General features: G+C 43.0%; 1 protein-coding gene across 2 annotated transcripts in view; it reads left to right on the forward strand.

The window, feature by feature from the left end:
• LOC105690124 (sodium/calcium exchanger 2) overlaps positions 1-25,053 on the forward strand; it is a 76,988-nt gene that overhangs the window by 12,188 nt on the left and 39,747 nt on the right. For both annotated transcript variants that reach the window (XM_012407689.3, XM_048651875.1), the window contains exon 3: positions 11,114-11,205. In XM_012407689.3, the coding sequence (XP_012263112.1) occupies positions 11,114-11,205 (92 nt within the window). The remainder of the gene's footprint in view (positions 1-11,113; positions 11,206-25,053) is intronic.

The following is a 25,053-nucleotide window of genomic DNA, read 5'->3' on the forward strand; positions in this document are numbered from 1 at the left end:
AGTGGTACTTTAGATTCAGCGCGCGCTGTGGGTAGACAAAAAAAAAAAAAAAACAAACAAATGAAATGAATTTCATTCGACTCTCGAAAATAGAAGAAGAATCGAGTAAATCGTGAACAACGAGGGCGCGAAAGAGGAGTAATTCCTTTCGCGTGTGTTTTTTCCTTCACACGTACGTGGTGATACGGATGACGGATTTCAACGTTGACCGACGATGAGCGATGACGAAGGTTGGAGACGTCGATTTGAATGGCCACGGGTATGACGTTCGACACCGGAACCTTCCCGGCCAGGTCGTAAAATAACGGACGCTGCGGAGTTACGTGGCAAAATCCCATTAGGCACCTCCCTGATAAGACCTGGCGATTTATAACCAAAGCGAAGCGAGTGTCACAGTCACGTCGTCCGCGTACCTACGTACCCATACCCATTTGCAGCGGGAGGACGCTCCCATCTTCGGCTTTTAAACTTCTAATTTTAGTAGCCCCGCGTCGTTTTTATTCCATAATTTACCGCAAATAAAACGAGCTGGATGGAGAAACGCGATTCGTAAAACGAGCCTGTGAAAACCTCCGATTGAATTTTAACGTTAGTAATAAAGACGCCGACGACCGTTATACCTTCGAAACTTGAACGAATAATTATCGGCATCCAGCGAACGCTATGCCGACGAAATGACTCCGATTCAAACTGCAGCTTTTCATGCCGGGTTAATTATTCTTCCACACTCCGTTCAATCGCCGGCTATCTCTTCATTCCTATAACGGAGGCATAATTTGAAACGTTGTGCGACGAGTCTCGGAACATGAGAAAAAAAAAAAAGAAAAAAGAGAAGCTTAACGTTATACCCGTAGGAACTGAGAGGCGGGCGCTGGAAGTTGGACAAGTGTCAGGTTCAAAAATTCATTAAGAAGTGGAGAAGACCGGGCGTCACTGGAAATATTAAGCACCTCTCATGCCGACAACTTCCGTGAAACACTCGGAAAAGTTCTCCGACTGAAAGCGCTAAGTAAATCGAGAGAGCGTAATATTGCAGGTCCGCGGTGGGAAAGGCGACGTGAATTTTAACAAGGATGTTCAGAATCACTCGATAACGATAACGGTGACAACAACAATAGAAAAATACGTCGATAAAACAATAAGGGCAACGGTAACGAGGGTAGTGAGAATAATTAACAGCAGCAATGTACTAGCGTTACAGTCTCGGGGCGAAGATTTTTTAACGGAGAATTCCGACAGTGAGGAAAATTAGGGACGTTTTGTTAGGCTACGAGTTCTCCGGAAAGTCAACAGAGTAGCGAGAGAGTAGCTTGAACCCGACGGTTGTTCCTACTATCCGGCACTATCTACGTTATGCAAAGGGTACCCGTGTCGAGTGTTTGGCTATGGCTGAAATTCGGATTAGTATAGAAATTTCCTTCACCCTTAACGAGCAAAGGACGAAGCGAGCGGTGGTACACCCGAAGAACAAACTCATGTGAGCCAGAAATTCATCGTCTGCATACAACTAATCCCCAACACCGCGCGATGTTCAAACATCGTTTGGAACTACAAGCGAGGCGAACGTCTCGACGTTCGAGTTCAGACGACATTCCGTCGACTCACTCCACGTGTCCGAAGACTCGGAGATTTTTGGAGATACCGAAAAAAAAAAAAAAAAAAAAAAAAAAAGAAAAAAAAAAAAAAAACAGTTGAAAAGAGAGAGGCATCAAAAATATCGCTTTCTTTTCCGACGTCGCGTTTCTCCCACAATTTGGAGAACGAGAAATGTTGTTTTTTCTTTTTCTTCTCTTCTCTTCTCTTCAACGGTGATAACGACCGAGAAAAAAGTCTCGCGATTTGCATAAACTGATAGACAAATTACCATTTTACACGCGTTTTTCACCCTAGATTACATACATACACAGGGATGATGGATCTCGTCGGATTATTTCCCTCGAAGCCTTGGGGAAACTTTTTTTTCTCTCCGACGTTCGTTCGTTCGACATGAATCTCCAACATTTCGGATGTTGGGGTGAAAAATCTGATTCAACGATCGCCGGTGCACCGCGCAGCAAGAGGTGCAATTAACGCCGATATTCGTTCTCCGTTAATCACGGGTACTCGCGAGTCCCGCAATCACGGTAAATCGACCGGCCGATCCCATGGTCGGAGGATCGTCGCAACGACCCCCAACCAGAAATACCGCCGTTCTCCGAGGAGTTCGCCAGCCGTACGTGTTTTTAGTTTCCAGAAAATAAATTTAAAAGGGTCTCTTTTAAGCTTCCCCATAAATCTTATCGTTAGAGAAAAGCGCACGAAAATGTTCCGCTCCATCTGAAATCCCTGCGGCGTCTCGAACCCCGATGAAGCCGTTTAGTAGCTAGTACTACACAGATAAAAAGAGTTTTCGCGATTTTTACGACGCCGATTTTTCGCCCGGTTGATTATCGGTAAGGGAAACGGCGATGCGCGGACAAAATCCGTTTGCGCGAATTCAGCCTCCGTTCGAGATGATTTCTTTCGCTCCACCCTGTACATATTGTTACCTGTAACTTACGAGTTTCGTAAATAACCTACGGCTGAAAAAAATTCAACGAGAAAAGGCAAAAAAGAAAAAAAAAAAAAAAAAAGAAGGTCGGAGAGAAAGCTATGCGCGGAGAGGCGCAAGAAAGTGCGGTGAGTAAAAAACTAGAAAAAAGAAAAGGTACGGCAGATAATGGCGGAATAGTCCGGATAATGGGTTGCGGGTATTTTTGGGATCGTTAAGATAATGACCCATCTTATTCGGCTATCAGCGTCAACGAGACGTGCGTTTATATTAGGGAGTCTGTACCGAATACCGCGGGAAAAATGAGTGCCCGCGCAATGAGTAAATAAATAAATCAGAAAAATCCGAGGTTGGTCAGAAAAACCTCGCGGTGCGACGCCATTTCTCACGTATTCGCCAGCGTAGTCTCGATAATTTTCAGGGGAATCCGGAGTCTTCGGAGGTGTCGGTTGATCACCTCCCGAATCGCGATCTGCTCTGCGGTGCAGCGGAGTCAGAATGAAACGACAATTCAGACTTAAAATTAATTCTCCTGCGTTAGGTATAAGCGCACGGTTACACTTACCCCGGAGAGTTAAGGAGGAAAAATTACTTCGGGAATAAAGGGGAAGACATAAACATTCATACTACCCGTTCGCAGGTAGGGGACCCTCGCCTACGTTCGCCAAGAATTTCGGTTCTTCGGGGGACTTGAAATCAAGACGAATCGCGCTTAACTGACGTCAGCGTCTACCGCGCGTGTCTTGCTGTGAGTTTTATGGAAAAAGGGGGGACAATTTTCGTTCGGATACCGCGTAGATTTCGTCTTAATATTTTCTTACGCCGGATCAGATATCTTCTTGAGAAACTGATCTGCAGAATTCATCCGAAATAATTGTCGAATTATTGAGTTGTAGCACAACGACCTGGACTCTTCATGGCAGGATCGATCCGCAGTTACCATAAAACGCCCCATATACGGCGATATCAATTCGATATAATATACGTAGCTATATGTGTTCGGTATTATATACGGCAGATTTTATCACGCGACAAACACCCTGCCAGTTGGAATCTGCGGGCTCGTGTTTTTATTTTTCATACCCGGTTATTTCTATCTTTTATCGCGTCGTCTTCTCTTTTATACTTTTACATACGATGGCCAATAAAATGTAGGTATTATATACGTACGGGATCGGTGATCTTCATTTATTGTTTGCAGTTGGGATGACGGAAGTGCTTCGCCTCGTTGATCCCCCTCCATTTTTCACCGCGGGCGACGTACGCGTGGCCTTCCAGACGGGCGTGAAGAAATATGAAAAATATCAATCTTAGAACGTGAACAAAAACTGATCGCGCGAAGGACTACAGAGGAGCGAGCTTTCGCTTGTCCTTAGTTTTTAAAAATTCATAGAGGCTCGACTACCCTCGGGCGAAAAAGAAGCGAAAAAACATTTTCGCCCTAAGATATGAGGCAAGGGTTGATTTTTTATTTTTCACAACGAAAGGGAACAAGTTCGGCAGTTTTCGTTGACGTTTTGGAATCGGTGCCTACGGGTGATCGGAAGAGTGGAGGTGCATCGCGTACCTTCAGCTCTATTTTAACTCAACGGAAAACCGAAATTCGACCAACTCCGCCACGTGTAATGTAGTCCCGGTTTACCTCGCCGCTGCTAGTCCTGGAATTCAGGAATTTATCTCGGGGTAAAGAGTGCAGCGAGTTCAGGTCGGTGAATTGCGAGTTGGGTAACTGGGAGAGCGTATAGTGGTTTGCTCGGTACGGCGCGTTCGCCCCGCTATCTCTTGGGTTTTTATTATTAGCTAGCAGCAGCGAGCAGCGGTAAATAGAAGGGCATTCGTCTTCGGGGAAGATTTATCTCCCTGAAAAGTTGAACGTTGTACGCGGGATGCGGTAGGATTTTGTGTAGTTTGTGGTTTTATAGCCCGGCGAGCAGCTCATCTTCGCTAAACCTTCGTCATTAAAATGTGACAACGTAAAAAATTGCGAAAGCTTATCGTCGACGCTCGCTCGACAAAAGGGTTCTTCTCTCGCTGAGGCGGATCCGCGTTTAAGGGACGAATCTATTTCTCGTGACCTTGAACACGGAATACCGCGATACGCACGCTACCCGCATCCGACCGTTGGATATTATTGTTGAACCAGAAGCTCGGAGTTCCAACAATAAGAAGGGGTTAATTGAGTCGAACGTTGTTCCTCTGGAGATTTAGGTTTAATTTTACGACCCCGCTATGTATTGTGGTACATTAAATACGCCGTATATAAGCTACGTGCACCTAGAATTCTCGCTCGGGTTAAAATCGGATTTGATAACGGCTCGCCACGGCCCCGCTGCCGGCTGATTGGATCTTTAATGGGCCTTGGCGAAGTATCGGACGACGACTTCCGGATGACCGCGGCGCGCACTCGACTCTCGAAACCGACTCCCGGCGACTCGCTCTCCCGCAACGATCCCGCTCGATTTACTTATCTCCGCGACTCCGCTAACCCCAGCTTTTCATTTTTATCTCTCGGGCGACCCGGACGTTTCGTGAACAAACTTCAACTGTACAACGTGTCTCCTATTCCCACTGGTCTATCTCCGTGAAAACTGTGCACGTCGACGATGAAAGTTGCATGTCACGATATAATTCATTTTTCACCCTACGCTATCTCGAGAAAAAACGAGAAGGGGTTGAAAATCCGAGTACAAATTTCGCCTCCCACTTCCCTGCGCGTTAATTCGGAATCAATCCGATGCACGTCAGTCCACCGATTGATATGAATATCATTCGGAGTTGGCGATCATCGGGATTGTGCGGTTCGTGTTCAATTTGAGAAGTTCGCGGCTGGGCGAGTTGACCGAGATACACGCGGCGTCGAAGGACTCGACGAAGTCGAGTGGTGCAAGTTGGGTATGGGGTGCAAGTAGTCGACCGCGTCGACTTATCGAACCCTTCGCGAAACCCTCGAATTAATTCAACCGCGATTAAATCTTCCCCTTGGTATACCTTGCGCTGTGGCGAGTCCCTGCAACATGGACGAACACCGCGACGTAATTTTTTTTTCCACAAATTTCCACCCTTCTCAAGGTTGTCAAAAAATTTCTTTCCCATTCTTCTCAATCTTTCAATTTCGTAAAAAAAATCGAGGCTCGTTCAACGAGAAGGAAAACTTCCGAAGGATATGGATGAAAGTTCGGAGATATGACGTGTGAGATATTTGGGAGCATCTGAAAAAATGAAAAATTTCATCACGACTACGGGGACGATATCAAATTTTATTTGAAAACAAAGTTTGTTCGCATAGTTCGGGGAGGGGGAGAGAAAAAAATGAATGAATTTTGACCTGGTGAAAAGAATTTCGAGGGATTTCGGAATAACAATTAAGTCGTGCGATCCAGGGGTTGCGAACGCGGACGATTTAAGACGTCACTAACAAGTTTATTAAAATAAATTAAGCGAGCTCGTTAATTAATGTTATTTTCGGGAATAAAGCTTTGTTCGGCGCTGACGGCGTACAAGGGACATACATATTACTGATCCAGAGGGATTAGTAGGGCAAGACGAAGAACGCGAGCACGAACACGATCCCCCGGAAGATCGTGACCAAAATTAACAAAAAGTCGTATCTTCGGGTTAATTAAATGCTCTAAACAGGAAATATCCCAAGGTACAATAAAATATTACGTCCATTTTCATACCGCATTTATATCATTGCTCACCAAGATTACATAGTTGTGTGAAACAGAGAAAACTCGTACTCGTAGGTCGTGGGAAAAAACTTTCATTACCTCTTGTTTTGTACGCTTTAATGTTTTGCAATTTTTTTTTCATTCCTTTATACTCGCGTAAAAACGAGAGCGATCTACTTTGACGTCGGTGTTTGGCAACTGGCCACGATTATCTTCAAACCGCATCAAATCCAACACCGCGATTATATTCAACGGAGGACGCCGCGGTGCACTCGTCGAGTGATCGGACAATTTAACCATTTTTATTTCATTTTATTTCGAAATTGATACAAATCGTCGAAATGGGGAGTGCAAAGAACCGGGTGTTTGGAAAATCATTGCTGAAAAATTCTGAGCACAAAATCGAAAATTTCGACAACGGAACACCGGAAGAATATCATCGGCCTTCTCGATATTGTTAAGCACAAGAGGAGAGCAAACTTGAAAATACGCGAGAGAAATCGAGCCGCGTATAATAATTTTTTCGCGCGACACGAGACTCGAAATGTTAATCCGCTCGGTTCGTTCGCCCTCGGGTGATTCTCGACGCGCAGGAAGTGCCACGCCCCATTTCGTAACCCCGGCACTTAAAATCGGTGCAAACACTCGAGCTTTCTGAAGTTACCCTCATACAAACGTCCCTTGTGCATCACGGCTGATTGTGCAGAGCTTAGAAAACTCTTAGACCCTTGATGATTGAATCTGCGCCGTTTACTCTACAGACTGTCGACGAGACGCTTACGCCGCGCCAGTTATTTTTGCACCCTCGCCTTACCCTGCAGCTTTTCTTCACGTCGTATATGTATAAGTTTATTTATTACGCTCTCGAGACCCTTTAGTTCAGATCGGATAAATTTTTTTTTTTTTTTCCCCCTACTACGAGATCACAGGTGTTTTGAACAATTTCTTTGCTTTGCGAGCGTTTTTTTTATTTTCAAAACTTGAAGATTACAGACGGCTTTCGGAAGAGACGAAGGGAGAAGAGAAGTTAACAGTTTAGGATCTATGGCGGTACAAGAAACTGTATACGGAGTTTACACGGGTCGCGTTATTATCTTGTCGTTTTACGGTTAGTTCGCGTGTCTGAATCGTCGTTCGCAGATTAGCTGACTGCGAGGAGCGTTTTGAGATACGTCGAGGGCAAATTGCCTCCACTCATCGACAGATAAGCTGAGGGAGTACAGCGGAGGTCGACTTATCGAACGAGATCAGCTCGAGGGAGAGGACTGGATGGGGGCGGGGGGGGGGGAGGTGCCACCTACAATCTTGAAAAGGGTAAATTGACCCAGTTTCTAGGGGAAGAGGTAAAAAAAACTACTCGAGTCACGCCGAATTTTCAACCCCCATATTCTGGAGGGTCCGAGTACTGCGGATCCAGCGATATTGAAACGCACCGACGTAATGTCGAGAAATTTTTTCAAGGAAAGAATCGTCGGAAATTTGGCGTTATTTTGTACCTCGAGCACCCCCGACGATGTAGACGAAGGAGCGAAAAATGGGGACTTTGACAGGAGGGCAGTGAGGCTTTTCTCGCGACGATTAAAATCGGAGATGGGGTGAAATAGATCCCGTACGATATAACGATACAACGGCACCGTAATTCCGTAAAATTTCCGTCGAGTGGGTGGGAGCTTCGAACGGTGAGTGAAATTTTGGGGGAACGTCGATTCGGAATCGAGAATTTCTTTTAAAGTGTGAAATTTCGTGCAGCCGTATTTTTTTTTAACCTCCAACCCGCCCCGCCATGCATGCGATATTAAAGAGATATTCAAATGCGGAGTGATATAAACAACGAATTATTCATTTCACCCTGACTTTAATCTGGTGATTACACAACCCGAAAAAGGGGGATTAACCCCCGCGATCCCGTTATTACCTGCAACTGTTAGAATCCCACGTTATCAACGTGTTTCGTGCGATGTGATGTGATAACATTTTTCGTTACGCTATTTCGTAACGTGGTTATGTCGATGTCCTCGAAATCGAGCATTGGCAGTGTCTGCGTTATTTTACAAACTTTAGTAAAACCAGATTCGAGATTCCATTTTCTCGAAATCCTTCTCCGACGATTCATAAAAATCATGGATTCTCTTTCACCGATTCTTTTGGTGAAAAATTGAAAAAACTAAGTAAAAAACAAAAAAAAAAACCAAAACAAATAGCTTCTCCACACCCAAACGATATTTCTATCGGAGAGATTTCAATTTCAATAAATTTCCAGACTTTTACTTTCACCGTTCACGGAAAGTCGAGCCAAAAAATTCTATACCAATATTCCCAAGTGCCACTTACGAATAAATACGTGTGCCAAGTGGATATGTGAGAGGCTATACAAATTCAACAAATAACATTCGTATTAATTTTTCCATTTTTTTTTTTCTCTCTGACCCTTTTTCCAAGGAAATTTTGGCAAGTGTATCGAAGACGCGGAACATCGCATAACGTGCGATTAGATGTGAAAAAAAGAAAATCTAACCCAGCTCAAAATTCGTTAACAATGGAAGCGAAATGGCAGTGAAAAAAAATGTAGCGTTATTATCGGAAAACTTTCGCAGGGAAACGCGTCGAAATGAAAAGTTTGGGAGCCGCGCTCCGGTTGAACAAAATCCCCGGAATGTCGTGGAATTATAACACCGCCGTACGAAATAGCTATATCATAGATAAAGAGCTCTACGGAAATGGAGCTTCCGATATTGCTACGGAAACATATGGGAGTTTTCGATTACGAATTGCAAATAATTAAACTACCGGCGTGTTCCGCTCCTTGAATAATCGAAACTCGTATCCGACCGTGCGATGGGATTCGAAATCGTTAATTGGACTTTCTGAGCGTACACAGAAAGCGTTCTCATCGCAGATACCGGAACAGCAAGATTTTCGTTCAAACGAGGCTCCATTTTCATTCTCAACTTCCGACCTCAGCTCCTACTTGGCGGTATCGCCGCCTCTTCGAACGTCACTTTTTCTCCTCATCTTGTTCTCCGTTCTTATTTTTTTGCTCGATGCGATTGTTTCCGTAAAGACGAGCGAGCGAGTCCAAGTGTCTTTTGTAAAAGCGCGCAAGGGCGCACGATACTCCGGTATACCGCACTCCTCCGAGAGTTACCTCACTTCCCCTCGAAACTTCGCCGCACCGGTACACTTCAGTTACGAGGTTTTTGTCGCGACGAGAGTTACTCACTTTTCACCTCGTCGGGGTTCACGTGATTCTCTCTCGAGAATTATAACGCCATTTTCGGTAATTATTACGCTGAATTGACGCCAAATTTTATAATTACCGCGCTCCATGACTCTTCGTAACTTGAACGTTGTGTATTTTTCCCCGAAATTTCTCGGTGAATTTCGTGGTTTGGTCTTGACGTCGTATTCATGTGCATCCACACCAACTTTAGGGTGGCCCGAAAGAAACGGATAGTTTTTTTTTTCGCGTCTCCTATGAAGATATAGCAGTTTCACACTTTTCAAGAGTCCCCTCCAAGGATCAGCTGGAAAAAAAATTTTTTTTAAGGGTCACTCAAGATTTTTAAAAATTTTCAAAATCGTAGAAAATTAAAATTTACCCTCAAATCTTTCGTCTCCTCCTCCCATTATATTCTAGGTTACAAATGACGGAGATTCCGAAAATTTCAAGTCGATTTTCTAATTTCCAAAAGTCGCTCCAATTTTTTCCAACTCTCAAAGTAAAGTATTTCTAACCAACTGATATATTTACCTACATACGGGGTGGATAAAAAAATATTCGTTTTTTTGGGCCACCCTGATCTACTCACATCGTCCGAAGGAAACAAATTTCCAAAGAGCAAGAATCGCTCGGTATAAGTTGGGCGAAAAAGGTGTATGATGAGAAAACTATGGGGGAAACGATCGCGGATGGGCGAGGATCTTACGTAGGGCACTCTCCGTGAAAGGGTGTCGTAAGCCTTGATAGGTTCATCGGGGGGTGAAAATGGACGGGGCCGGCTGCGAAGGGCCGAGGCAAAAGAGGTCATCTAGGTCACGTATCCACGCGAATACCAATTTGCCCTCCCGCCGTACGGTATAATAACCATAGCTCGTTTGGCCTACACGCCGAGACGACCTCTTTGACTTTGCTCCTCGTATCGTCTGGGCTTCCAATTCCGTTGGGATATGACCTTGCGATTTGTAACACGCGAGATTTACTCCACCGACGCGTCAGCGGCGTTGTCTGAAATTCTTGGAGACGCGGTGGGGGTGAATGAAAATTTTCGAATCGCCAAAACTTGCGTTTCAGCGTCCGCACTGTACCGATCGAGTGCGGAGTGCTTGATATCTTTCAGCGTCCGGTGAACACCTCGAAGTTCGCGTTTCTTTTTTTCTCTCTCCTCTTCGCGCAGAGTGCGTTCGAAAAACTCCACCGCCGCCACTTTCCACTTCTGGCGTTAGTGTAACGACGTGGATGAAACCCGATCTCTCCAAGGTCATCTCAGAGTCTTTCTCGGATGTGTGAAGAATCGTTCCTCCTCACGTCCCACCGATAGCGTGTTCGCATTGTTTGAGAGTAAATTGACTTTGGTCGATCTTCCATTCAACGAATAATTAACGGCGCTCTCTTTTCGCCCAGAGGGCTAACGACGACGCGCGCGCAAAGAGAGACCGAGGGTAAAATAATGGGGCACTCGAGTAAAACGAGGCAACTATTCGATTTTCTGGCAAATTGCATCGTGCTCTTAATATCCCTCCGTTTCGATCGTATAAGTTTGATAAACAAGTGCCTTTACCCGACGTACGTATTTTCGTTTCTTTTATTTTTTCTAAATAGTTCGCATCGGTTCGATTCACTTTTACGTTTTACACAGTTCGTTTATCGGGAATCTAAAAATTGATTTAAAGGTAAAATTTTACGTTGTTTCAGGAAGGCCATAATTTTGACGATAATCGAGGAGGATTCTTACGAGAAAGATGCACTGTTTTACGTCGAACTTGGAGAACCGCAGCTGCAAGGAGGTGAGCCCGAACACGTGATCGTAGATTTTTACAACACGCAACGTTTCGATTTTTCTTTTTCTTTTTCATTCCTTATCCTTTATCTATACGACTTTTATGCACCCTCGAGTATATTAATACCGGAGCACCTCTAAGCTCCGAGGTGTAAGAAGCGAATGTTTACGACCCCGATACCCAGGGGCAGGTTACCTCTTGCACTTAATTCTTCAAGCGGATAGGCTCGAAGGGAATGAGTTCGATAATTGAAAAAGTACGATTTTACGACGAACTTCGGGTGAAGAATTAATACGGTGTCGATCGATTCCCCATCATCTGTCTGTCAGCAAATATCTCAAGGTTAAGAAAAACAAAAACAAAAACCAACAACAATCTAGCCAATCACTACTTCTGAAAAAATTAAAATTCTGCAATTTCCAGCGTTGCGAGTGGGGCGAGCAAATTCTGGCCCAAAATATCGACGATCTAGATTAGCCGAGAACGAAAAATTTACAAAATTCAAAATTCGAATTAACGTCGTCGCAATGATAAGGTTCGGCAACAATTCGATCAGATGATGAAAATTCGGGGTCGAACCTCGACCCCGCCGAGAAGCATCCGAAATTAAGACGGGTAATTCTTTAATCAAAATTACCTTAACGGGTTTTCTAATTCCAAAATGTTATGAAACGTTTTCAGTAAAAGTTGAAACAAGATTTAACGAACCACTTATTCAGTATACGTATCTACTTTGAGTCGCTCTTCTCACTCGGGAGTACCTATATTAAATTCTGTTAAGTTAATTAGAACTGTTATAGATGTTACACCGGTTGTGTGGTCCGCCGCTATAGGTATACATAGGAATGTAGAACACGCCGCGTCCTAATGGACTAATAAAGATTTCATTTGTTTTTGCTGCGCTGCGCTAAATGCAGCAACGGCCGGCAGACGCGGTATGATGATATAAAACAAAGGAAAACAAACAAAAAAAAAAAAACATGAAAAGAAAGATGAGAAAAACAACAACAACGTTTTAAACGTTTAATTATGAAAAAGTTGTAGCGAGATTTTGACGAGCTATTTATTTAACGCAATTTCAACTTTTTCATTTATTTTTCCAGTTTCCTTTCTCTCTTTCTTCTCTCCGTTATTCTCTTTTTCGCTCATTTAAGTAAATTGCAACGAAAGCGAACCCTTCCGGGTATAAATAAAAGTAGCGCGGGTAATTAAACATCGCGATTAAATAATATATCGTACAGATTATCACCATACCTATATAGTCGGTCGTTCGGCGTTGCGGATGGCGTGTAATAAACCAGCTGCAGCGATTCAGATTTTTATTTTTGTGTTTTGTTTTTCATTCGATTTTTTCTGTAAATTGCCAAAGGGTGAGCAGAAGAATACTTATTTTTCATAGCGATAACCGCATCGCCTAATTTACGACCTGAAAACGTTGCGTTGTATGCATACGGCTGATAATCTCATCGTAAAATTTTTTTCATCGGAACATTTGAAAATATATTCCCATTTTTAATTCCTTCCTGTTAATTAAACGAGAAAAAAAAGGGACAGGATACAAGATAACATTGTTGAGCGAACGACGTTCGTTTATATTGTTATATCTAGCAAACAACGTGAAAATGAAACACAATAATAATTCGTTTCGTTCCGAATATATAAGGTCATTCCAGATTTACGTTGAACAAAAATCAATTACACGGTATTACATCTCCCGAGCGGTACCCGAGAATAATAACCTTTTGTCTCAAATAATATACGTATAGGTAGAGCACAAAAAACAAACAAACAAAAAAACAAAAATCAAATTTTCAAACACAAAAGCCGGAGTCGAAGTTATGGAAATTTTTTCACTCCTTTTTTTTTTGTTCTTTATTCTCAACATCCGCGATGAATCAAAAAACAATCGAATTGAGGAAAACATTCGATAAAACTTTCAATGGATCTCGCAGAATTTTTTTCACAGAAATTTTCGCGATTAAAAATTTTACGAGTCGAACGATTCAGATCGATTTCCAAATTTTTGGCGGCATTTTGAAAAAATAATTCACTCCCCTAAAAGAACGACAAAAAATTGTGTTTCAATTTTCGGTGTTGCAACGAAGGTTCATCGTCGCGAAAATTCTGCGCAAACGTCCATTGGTCCATTATTCGAAAGATACGTTGATGTTGATGTTCTTAGCTGGAACGAAATGAAAAATCTCGAATCTATTCAAGGCTTCCGGGGTGAGGGCGATCTTTTGGAACAGGAATAAAAATGAAGCATATTTTCGGGGTCAAAGACCAGGTGATCGCGCCCGTGCAGCAGAAGCAATTTATCGTACCCCCCCGACGAAAAACCATTGCGATGGATATTCTCGTTTAAAGTGCACCACGCAAGGAGGTACGAGGCGGTGGGTAGGAACTGTGCGAAGCGGACTTGTAATGTTTCCTCGTCGAAGGACGTTCAGCTAGGAGAATCGATATCTAAGCATCGTTATAGGTACAAATTTGAACCTATTTATGTACGTGTAATTCCGCCTTTAAAAGTCGAGCGTTTATCGGAGCGTTCCGATATATTCGTCGATGTTTCGAACGGCGATTCCGCATATTACGTCGGGTAACATAATTCTCTCTCTCGAGAGAGCGAGAAAAACCATCCGCGCGTAACGAGTCGCCGTCCGTTATCGTTTAAATATCGTGCAATGAATGAGGTCACGTCGTTTAAGGGGAGCAACGGTCTCTTAAGCCCCCATTTCTAGGGTAATTCTTCAACCCCCTCGGTGCAGGCTCGATGGAAGCACGCCTTTATTTACAACATCGAAACTATTTTAACATATTCGTGTTACACGGAAAAGGGTATTCGTTTTGTGGCGGCCGATTTCGGCCGAAGAACGATGATAAATTTACATCGGGTCAGATCGTGAGGGTGGCTACAGTTCATACCTTCGAGGGGTTTCCCCGTCGACTGTTCGAGTTGTATCAATAGATAAATTCAAGGGTCAGACCTCGCCCGGTAATTAATGCATTGTCACGGTATTTTCTATTCGGAAATCAAAAAACTCGCGTCAAGATCGGACGATCGGTTGTAGCACTGGAGGTTGAACAATTATAGCAATTTTGAACGAGTGAAATCAACGAGTGAGGTATCATTAATTACGCCGACCCATATTAATTGAGTAATAGCTGGACAGAGGGATGGTGTGGATCGATGAGATGTGCGTTCGCTACGACTAAACAATTCTTCAGGAGATAGATCCAGATGGAAGATAAGGAGACTTAATTCGCGGTAGTTTCGTTTTTTTCCTTTCTGTTTGTCCTTTTTTGTTTTTTACAGAATGAGTAGGTACTCGAGTTAATCGGCAAGTACCGTGAATATTTGAACCAATGGAAAGGTGAGAGGTTCAACCAAACTGAGGAACGATGAATTACTATTTTTTTAGTCTTTTCATGGGCTCTTGGTTTTTTCAAATTAAAATTGCTCTCAGATCATTTTAAACGAAGGACTGAACAGTAAATGAGAGAATTCAATTTGTACGTGTTCCCCTATGATATGTGAAAAAAAAATTTGTTTCAAAATGTCTAAAAATTTACCGTACAGAATTTTGACGAAAACTATCAGATATATGTTTTGCATAGAGTAAAAAAAAAAAAAAAAAGTAAGAATAAAAATAAGTAAAAGAAGAAACAACAACAACCAATTGTGTTTTCGCGTACGTGCAAACTGGGTGAATCTTGATGTGGATCATCTATACGTGACAATGTCTGTAAGTCGTTAAATAAACCTAAAAAACGTAGGCCTTGAAATTGATGAAACGTATGAATAATTGATTCGATTCATGCCAGCACGCACGCTACATAAATAAATTATATTTTGCCGATATTATACGTACAATTAATTGCAGTTTGAATATATTTGACATTAATTATATGTACACATATTTTTAAGTTGTTTGCGTATACCGGCAGCGGTGCATTGTCAGAATTTGGGAGTAACGAGGAAAAGAAAAACAGCTTGTCTGAAAACTCGAATTTTGATTTTTCGAATTTCTCGTAGCCGAAACACCCAGCTGATTTCTTTAGAGAATATGTTGAAACGCGCTTTTTTTGGATGCAATCAGAGATTTTTCCAATTCTTCAAATTTTCAATGGAAACTCGATTCCTTCGCGCGTCTTACGAAAAACAACGGATCAATAAATTGAAAGAACGAATGAAAAATTTTTTATTTCACCCACCACTCGCGTGATTCGAGTGGGATTGCGAACAGATATCAATCAACTGCCAGTTTCTCAGTGATTAGCGGGGCTGTCGAACGCGTACCACGATTTAACGAAATTATGTCGTATGCGCAGGCAAATAATGCGGGTATAATTTGTGCGGATCGTGTGCCAAAATTTGTTTCGATAAAAAATAGACGACGTGTTTTTTATTTTCGCGATACCGCGTCATATAGGGCAACGATGGCGAGAAACAGATTTCTAGATTCTGACAACGTCCGTTCATTGAGGTACATGTATTATACATAACATAAATGTTAGCGGTATGATTTAAACGAAGCGAGTAAAGAGCCTAACTGCATTAGCGATACGGAATATTAGATATATCTCGTACGTTTACATCTAGTCTTTTTGTTAGTGCGTAGCTGTGATAGTGAATAAATATAATTTGTTACCGCATTACCGAATTGATTTGCAGATTTGGTTTATAACACGCAGTATACCTAGTGAATAAATCATTTATTGTTTGACCTACGCTGTTATTTTGGCAAATAAGCCAAATCGAATTTTCGAAGCGGGCGCGAAGCGAGATTTAACATGATCGTTCAATTTTCAACGACCGCGTAGGTGCGCCAGAGAAATTTCATTCCATGAATTCGTTTCTTTCCGTTCTATTCACCCGTTTGATTCCATCGCAGTTTTTCACGCACCGATCCGAATGAAATTGCTGTCCAGCCTTCGCCGACGTCGGACTGCGCCGCGTAGGATTCGCCGTTTTTTTCTTCTAATTTTTTTCAGCCCACTTTTTGCCGATCACGTTGCGGACATAGTCGAATATTTGCGTAGAACGCATCGGAGTGAGGAGGTGAAAAAATTTGGGATGAATGAAAAGACGAGTTCAAACAATTACAAGGGCGATTCGATCGGAATGCGAAATCTGCCGATCGTCTAATTGTAGCGAATCGAGATTCTGATTAATTGCACCGTCGCAACGAGGGCGCCTAACTAGAGGCTGGTATCGAACAACCCCGACGGAACAAAATGGCATAAATCATAGACCCTCGGAATGCTATTTACAGAAATCGATTCCTTCCGAAGCAATTTGTTACGAGTAAACCTACGAGTATAAGCGTATAGATATATCAAACCATATCTATGGTACAAGAGCTACGTGAGGAGGTTCTAGACTTTTGCTCCTAACGTCAGGTAGATCGAACTCGTTGACTGTCAAGCCCTATTATACGACATATCGCGAAGAAAGCTCCCCTCGATATACACGCGCATCACTATACCACGTTCCTTCGATATGAGGTTGTTTGGCGACTGTTTCGATCCAAATACAAAAGCGGAAGAACCGCATTCAAAAATAAAGGCGGAAATATTTTCTTTTCTCTTTCTAACGAAAAAAGTCTAGAAACGAAGTCGAAACATTACATAAACAAGCGGTCCCTGGGCAGAAACTCTTTTTTGAATTGAATTTCGTGCGAACGATCCTCATCCGCATTATCTGATCTCGTGTATTGCGATGATACATCTGATTCAAGGATCCGGTGAGAGGCAATTATGCAAATGGGTTAGGATTAGCTTTTGTACGTCCAAGATCGCTGTTTGGGACACAAAAACGTTTGATCCGTATCCTCGAAGGGAGTAGCCAGAATCCCGTTGAAAGGGATCGAAATACATGATGCATAAGGCCCTGAATGGACCGTCGAATCTTTCGACCCTTACGCTCGCGGAAGATTTACAGATTCTTTTCATCGTTCAGAAAATGCAGATAACAGTTGGCGTGTTTTATTCTCGATAGGACAAACCTCAAGGCGTCTAGGCCGACACCTAGCCTGTTCTAGCTGGGAGCGATGGTCAATTTTTTATTTTCACACTCGAGAATTTCGATCCGGCGGAAAGTCTCGGCGAAAGTTTACAATATGGAAATATATTCGGCAATGATTACCCGTCGATATATCAACCGAAGTTTAGTCAGCGCGTCTAATTGGACGCGATGTTCGCGCGGTACGTTTTAATTGAGAAAAACGCTGAATTATCATGGTGAATTACTGAATACAGATCTATGGATATTCATAACGCGAATACGAATATGAAGGACGGAAAATATTCGAAACAGCCCTGCCGCGAATAGGGTAAAATTTTCTTATACAGTCGGGAAACGGATCAGATTCCCACCGAAGTATGAAATCGATGCCAAATTTTTTTTAGAGGTACTAAAATCTCAATTACTGCCAAAAAATCTTGACGACTACCAAAGTGTGAAAAAAATGAAATTGAGCACATGGCGAACGGAATTTTAGTGACAAAAGTTTGTAACCCGTAACGGGATAAGAAAAGGTCTGGGAAAACGATGAAACATGATTTGGTAATGTGATTGAATTTGACCCTGACGCGGAGGAGATTTATAAGCGTGCGATTGCGCGGGAAAAGGTATCCCCGTTTCCGACGTTCGTTCAACGAAAGTGACCTACTGAATTTCGGACCTCATTTCCTGAGTGCGGGCAACGTGCGGCGGCGTCTTCTTTTGAATTTCTCATCGCCTCTGACCCGCAAACTTTGCGCGTTATCCGGTACACCCTGCAAGTTCGGAATAACACGACACGACGTACAACACTGCAGTGCGACGAATAAACGCTTCCCGAACTTAACTCCGGTGAGCTTGATCGCAGTCGGCAGAAGATTAGCACGGACGTGTGGGTGTGGCGTGAAAATCCGCACGCGGAATAAACGAGCGAGTATTAAAACATGCGGCAACCCGAAACGCGGTACCTATGCGACAGGAATGCGGAGCGTACTCGCAACACGCTCCGCAGTTATACTGGAGATAAAGTCCATGCACGGCGACGTCGGGCGAGATGAAAATCTCACCGCGCAATCCGACCGCGAAGATAGAGCGATACGCACAGACGATGCGGGAGATTCGAGACGTCGAAAAAAAACATTCGAACAAATACGTAATCTCTTACGACAACTGTCGTTGACAGGAATGGTGTAGTGAAAGAATTCTCTTCTGAAAGAAAAAAAAAAAACGAAGCAATCGGATATCCGAAAATCACTCAAGGATAAGAATGGTATCTGATCCGTTTATGGAAGTTTTATTTTCAATTCAAGTCGATTTCCGGAAAACAAGTAAACATGGATCGACAAGGAGCTACTGGTCAATGCGAATTCTTTGTCCATATTGCCGCGAAACTTCTTCCCCCGCCGTAATAATGGCGTAACAACGCGGTCTCTTGATGGTAAATAGCAGATGTGGCGAAACTATGAAGGGTGGTTAACGATTATTTCACAGAAACAATTGCATAAGCGGACAAACTAGGTGGTCGGTTGGAGTCGAGCTAGATCGTTCGTCGGGTGAATGGTCAACCAACCCCGAGCTGTACTACGGGATAAACGAGACCGATTCTAATCGCTGCTGGCAATTGCTTCAGGAAACTGTTAGTCGAAGAACAAGCGCTGCGCACGGGTACCTACGTACTACACCCAGCTATATAATACACGTGATTCGATTCTAATCTCCGGCTGTTTTCTACTTTCAGTTGCTTATATCGTTTTTAGGCCACGACCTAACTAAGCCGACTATTACGCGGTATAAATACATCCTATATACGCCCTAAAATTCTGGAGTATAACTTTCGAAAACTAACCCTCCCTAGACTCCATCTCCCGCGCCGTGACTGGCACGAAACGATGTAAACGAAGTTCCGTATAATCTAATCGTTTTAATTTATTTATTTTCGAACAAATTTTTATTTTTGCGATCTTTCTCCGATGTTCGCCTCGTTAACGTACGTTGCAGCGACGCGTCGCGGCTGCGGGGAGGTAAAAAATGCCGCGGGAAATAATAAATGAAAATCCATTTTATATCACGCGGAGTAAAATGCACACCAGAGTGGAACGGTGCAGGTTTAAATATTATCTCGAGTCAAGGATACGGGGGGAGGGTAGAAAATTAGATCATAATTCAAGCTACTTTTCCAAAATTAATGAGAGGTGAAATTGTGTTAGCACCGCGATATCCCAGCAGCAGCAGCAGCAGCCTTTTCCAAATTTAATTATAGAAGATCTCCCGGAAATTGGGCGACAGTATACCCGATCGTATATAGATTTCGGACACGCGAGTTTATACTGCACTTTTTGCCTCCGTATGAACCCGCACGTGTATACCCTGTACGATTAAAAATATGAAAAAAAAAAAACGGCTGACAATTTGAAAACCTTTTTTTCCACACAATGCGATATTTCCCAGATGTAACGTACAGCACTCGATTAATCGAACCAATCGAACGTACAGAAAGTACGTGGATCCGAATGCTACTGCGGGCTTTCGGACGAACAACGCGAACGATTGTTCGGCGGCGTTGAAACTGAGAGCCTCGGGATTTGCGTTTCATCGACAGACCAGTCCGCGTCGATTGGGAAAAAAAGCGATCGAATTTCCATGGAAAATATCTTTACACTTACTCGATATTGTCTCAGTCGCACGTCCGTGTAATTTAAAAAAAAAGTCGTAAAATCCAGACGGATGCACTTTTGCAAATTGGATCGGCGGGAAATTATAGGGAGTAATGATTGCACAGGTGCACGACTGATAATATCTTCTCAATGGCTACTCACCTTCTCCAATAATTCCTGCAGCGACCATTTTCATTTTTCCCAATCGTTCGAGTTATACTTGTACATATAGTTTACCCAGTTGGCAAAGAAATTAGGAAAACCAGAGGTGTTCAAAATGTCGTCGAACTTCAATTCTGGTTTCGCTGGATATGTAAAATAACATACGTATAACTCGATATAACCTAACCTAACTTACATTTATACGAGGCTCTTCAATCGTGTTGGCAACCGCCGTACCGTATGCGTTAAACGGAATGTCCTCCGTTCTGCGGACAACTACTCGATACACGAAACGATACTTCGTCAATGGGTATAGGGTGACCAGTCGACAAAGGAATGCATTTGAAAATCGATGAGTGAAAACTCCTCGAGGATCTCATAAATATTTTGGAGTCGCCTTATATTCGGAGAGATCCCGATCCCCGGAGGGAACGATATTAACGTTGCGCTGAACTCCGGGCCGTTCGAAAGCCCATGAATGATTCGACGAGCATCGCCGATGCAACGAGAAAAGGCGAGTGATCTATGAATGAGGATTTTGCGAAGCAGAAATGCGTAATCCAACGAGATTTAGGGTTCTCGGCGTCGCGGGGGCCGCTGTTGCGAGTACGTACACCGAAATTTAATGTATAATGTGCGAATATCGCGAGCGCGAGATTTAGAAGCATATATGTATACCGCCGAAATATCGGAGGGCGTACTCGCGTCACAAGTCGAAAGGACTTTCTCGAACATCCTTAAAAAAAAAAAAACGTGAAAAAGTTTTATTCGTCCGTCATTTCGTATACCGGACTTTATACTTTATATCCGTATATAAAACAGTTATTCGGTTGGTGTATACGGTGATCTTTGAGAGAGAAACATATGGCGCGGAATAACGAATTGAAGCGGACGATAAATGCACACGCGTTAAAAGTTGAAAGATAGCTTTTTCCCGTCCGAAGTTATAAATTTTAATGGAGTACGGCGCTGCTTTTCGACGGTCGTAAAGTGAGGAAAACAGTATATAATGCGAAAGCTGCTCGACAACATTTCTGTAATCGGATATATTCCAGGATAAATATCGTCCAGAGGGATAGGTAAGCGATGATAAAGATAAATCGCGTGTTACGAGTCTTCCAGCCAGCCAGCTTCACCTAACCTAACTTCTACCGCGTTATCTGATTTCCGGAAAAGCACGGGATACCTGACGCCAAGCTTCTTTATCCGATCCTCCGCATACCCGCGACGAATCTGTAACTCCCGCCAGCTAACGTATGCGAACAGGGATGTACGGTGTACACGTATAATTGCGCGCACTCTGTTTCCCTCGTCCTTTTCACGCTGTGGTAGCTAACGAACCTTACACAAATTCGAACCGTGCGGGCGGCGCAGCGTACCGGAAACGCGGAATATATTCGCAGGAATAAAAATAACCCGAGGGCAGGTGGACGCTACCGAAATACAAACGAGAACCTCGTGGTTGAGGAGGTGCGTTCGATCCTCCGACGGTGATCCGCGAGAGAGACGCGAATCTTCTGGGTACCGAAGGATTCGCGGCGTCATAAACTTGCCGTCAAAACGCTAGTTGCAGTCGAGTCGAATCCTCGTTTCAATTTCAAAAGTTTCCGGCCAAGGAGCGGCGAACCCGCCTCGAAAGTTCGGAGGTTCAGACGTCGTAGAATCAGATGGAAAGTCGGGCGAACGCGAGCGAAAACTGCGAAAACTGTCGCGAAGGTTTAACGGGACAATTTCTGCAGCTGGCTGGCAACAGACGTGAAACTCTCGCCGGCGCCCCAGGCTTTCGCGTTTTACCTCGCGTGGTGTATATCTGTGTTATTTTTTGCAATCTCTCTCATTGTGTGCAAGTACAGTAACAGGTGTTGAGCTCTTTGCATTGCCGTCGTAACTTTTGAACCGAGATACACGTACATGAGTATAACGGTCGCCGCTTTCAAATTTTTTCTCGAACGCGTACGAGGAACGGAAAAATCTTTGCCAAGGTCATCGAGTGTCTCTTTGGAAACCCTTTGGAATCAACGAGGACTGGTATAAGTTTTGAAATAAACAGAAATAAACAACAACATAGAATCGGAATGGTTTTCATACATCTACGAAATATCGGATTTGCTGCGGATCGGTTAAGGAAAATCTATACCGACCTCTGCGACATACTTTTTCCCTCTGACCGTGAACTGTGTCAGGTTTTCCGATATCAATCGGAGGCCAGAATGCCAAGGGCTGCAGCTGTACTTTACTCGCGAAAGATTGATTCGGTCGACTCGAAAGAAGTATAGACGTCCGGATTGATCATCGCCCGCGGACATAATAGTCGGAGGTTTATACTCTCGTTGTCGATCGTAATTTTTTATAATTCTATATTTTGTACTCCTCCTCGCTGTTCTCGGTTATTTACAATCAACCGATGCAATCAATCATCTAAACATGGCGTTTCCGAGTGTTAGGGAAATTCACCACAGATTCGAAACCCTTAATTTGCAAGTGCGGTTCCGAAATATGAATTATAAAACTCGAGCGACTGTTTCCATTTTCTAATTAACGTTTTACCGCCGATTAATTGTTGACGAAAAAAATTTTCATCTACCACAGGCTGAACGAAAGAAATTATCAGAACGGATGGCGCAACATATATACACATAGTAAATGAGAAAAGTTCAAAATTACTTTAAAACGTGAAAACACTTGGAAAAGTTCCTCACTGTTAGATGTAAGCGGTTGATCTTTGGTTGAGGTCAACCTCGATTACGGGTACGAAATTTCTCCCTTCACTTCATCGGCCATTATCGTTGATCTTGCAATCGTTGAAAAAACGATAAAAATTTCGGGATTCGAGAAGCGACGGGCCAGCCGAATGACATCAAAGTAACTGAAATACGTATGATATACTGGACTCTGATTCGCAAGAAAAAAAAAATTGACCTTCCGGACGAAGAGCGGAGAGTTGAGAACAGCCTTCGGTTCATACCGCACACGGTGAGTTGATGGCAAATTAGAATAGCCTATCGATCCGGAATGAAATCACGAATTCAATTATAAAGTTGACGAGCATAAAGTCTTTGGTTTTCCCGATATAGCCATCAAGATGGAATGAATATTCAAAGATCCCGTCTGAGTAGCTGAGCTTCGAAAAGTTGGCGAATAAATCTAGGTTCGTATTTCGAGGAAATCTTTAGCGGTAGACCGTGACCTGACTCGGATGTCCCGCGTATAACGTTCGGTTAAAATATATTATTCATTGTCAATGTTCGGGATTTATTTCACGGCTGTTGGAGGAGAACTCGCGGTGCGCAGGATATACCGGCAACACCGTTCACTCCTTTATAAATGGGTGAAAATTCGCGAAGAAAATTTTATCCGCGGCCACAGATGGAATTCAAATCGAATTCGAAGCCTAAGGATATTTCTGATTAAAATGTAACGTCGATCAGACATGCCGTAAGAAATCAAATTTCACAACGTAGTTCAACCAACGTATGTATGCAAGTTTCATTCGATAATTCGTTCTTCCGTATCGCTAGAATTTACCCAACTTTGCTCGTATCAATTCAATCTACGACGTTATGAAAATTCATACGCGGGAATTGAAAAGTACCTGCCATTTATCTTTTTTTCTTTCCCCAAACCGGCGAAATTGTACGGTTTAAGAAAAAAAAAAAACGAAAAAAAAGAAGGGGAAATATTTCATTACCATTATTGGGAGAACGTGCGGCTAAGAATGATAAATTATGGATTCGTTCGACGAAATTCTTTGGGGAAAGATTCTGTACCTCTCTATTTTAATCTTTCGAGATTTACGGTCATCCGTTTCCCGGATCGGTGAGAAGACGAACGGGGCGCGGTATGTGGGAATAATTTCAGGTGCTATCGGTGTGGCAATTTTTTCATATCACTCGGATAAGAGGAAAATATAAAAGATGAGACGCTTTCCGAACGGCGGCACGTCAGATTTAAATGAAATCTTTTCCTACGGGGGAGTTTTCGATTAAAATATGACAACTCGCGAGAGCTGAGAATATATTTTGTACCGCACGAGTCGCGTGTGGTTGTTTTTATTTTATTTTTTTCTTCTCCGTATAACCTTTTCAAGATCTTGTAATTCTGGAGTGACGAGATGGAAGTCGTCATCGGCCCCTTGGCTCCGTATTGTGTCTCTCGATCCATCTGTCAAAGCAAGAAACGAGAAGAGAGAGAAAAACTCGAATGATTTTCGTCAAAAACCGCGCGTCAAGTTACGATCAAGCTCAAAAAAATTCTGGCTCACTCGTGACCTGAGGTGAACAGGGATGGAAAAAGAGAAAAAATCTTTCAAGAATTCCTAACTCATTCCCGGAAAATTAACGAAATAGTTGTTTTTTTTTTATATTTCGTTCAGCGTTCACTTCTCTTCTGTTTTTACCTCTGCGTGCCAAAGGGATTCATAACTGGAAGCCCCGAAATTTATGGAAGAATTTAAAGCGAGGCAGCACAGGCGATAATAACCCTGGCAAAAACCCTGATCCTTCGGAGACATAAATCTCGGGGGAACCGAGAGGAATGCAACCCCCTCGGATCGTTTCTCATTTTATATATTTCATAATCTAATTAGAATCGGTAAATCCGTGAAAATTAACGTTACGATTCCCATTCTTTCGGCTCTCCGTTATATCATCCGTGTAAAATCCCTGAAGGTTCTTAGCGGGGTGAAATCTCCGGGCCACGATCTTAACAATTCCGACCACCGCCTCCTCGATAACGTTCGATGAAACAAAAGACTCGATGGTAGGAGCCGAGCGTTTGTGGCGCTGCCGAAAATTAACGGAAACTGTTACCTGAGTGTTCGACAATGTTTGCGAAGGTGCGGCACTTTCGCCAGTGTTCAAATTTTCAAATACCTCAAAGCGAAGTTAAGTTAGATTGAGCTGGAATAAAATTAGCCAATTTTCGTTCAGGCTGCGTTAGATCCTGCGTGAAAACTTGTAGATTTTACGATTACTTACCCAACTTTTAATGAGACTTGATTCGAGGACTTTTTGTCGAAACTATAGTTTTCACACG

This window comes from Athalia rosae, chromosome 3 (genome assembly GCF_917208135.1).
Source record: "Athalia rosae chromosome 3, iyAthRosa1.1, whole genome shotgun sequence".
Taxonomy (NCBI): Eukaryota; Metazoa; Arthropoda; class Insecta; order Hymenoptera; family Athaliidae; genus Athalia; species Athalia rosae.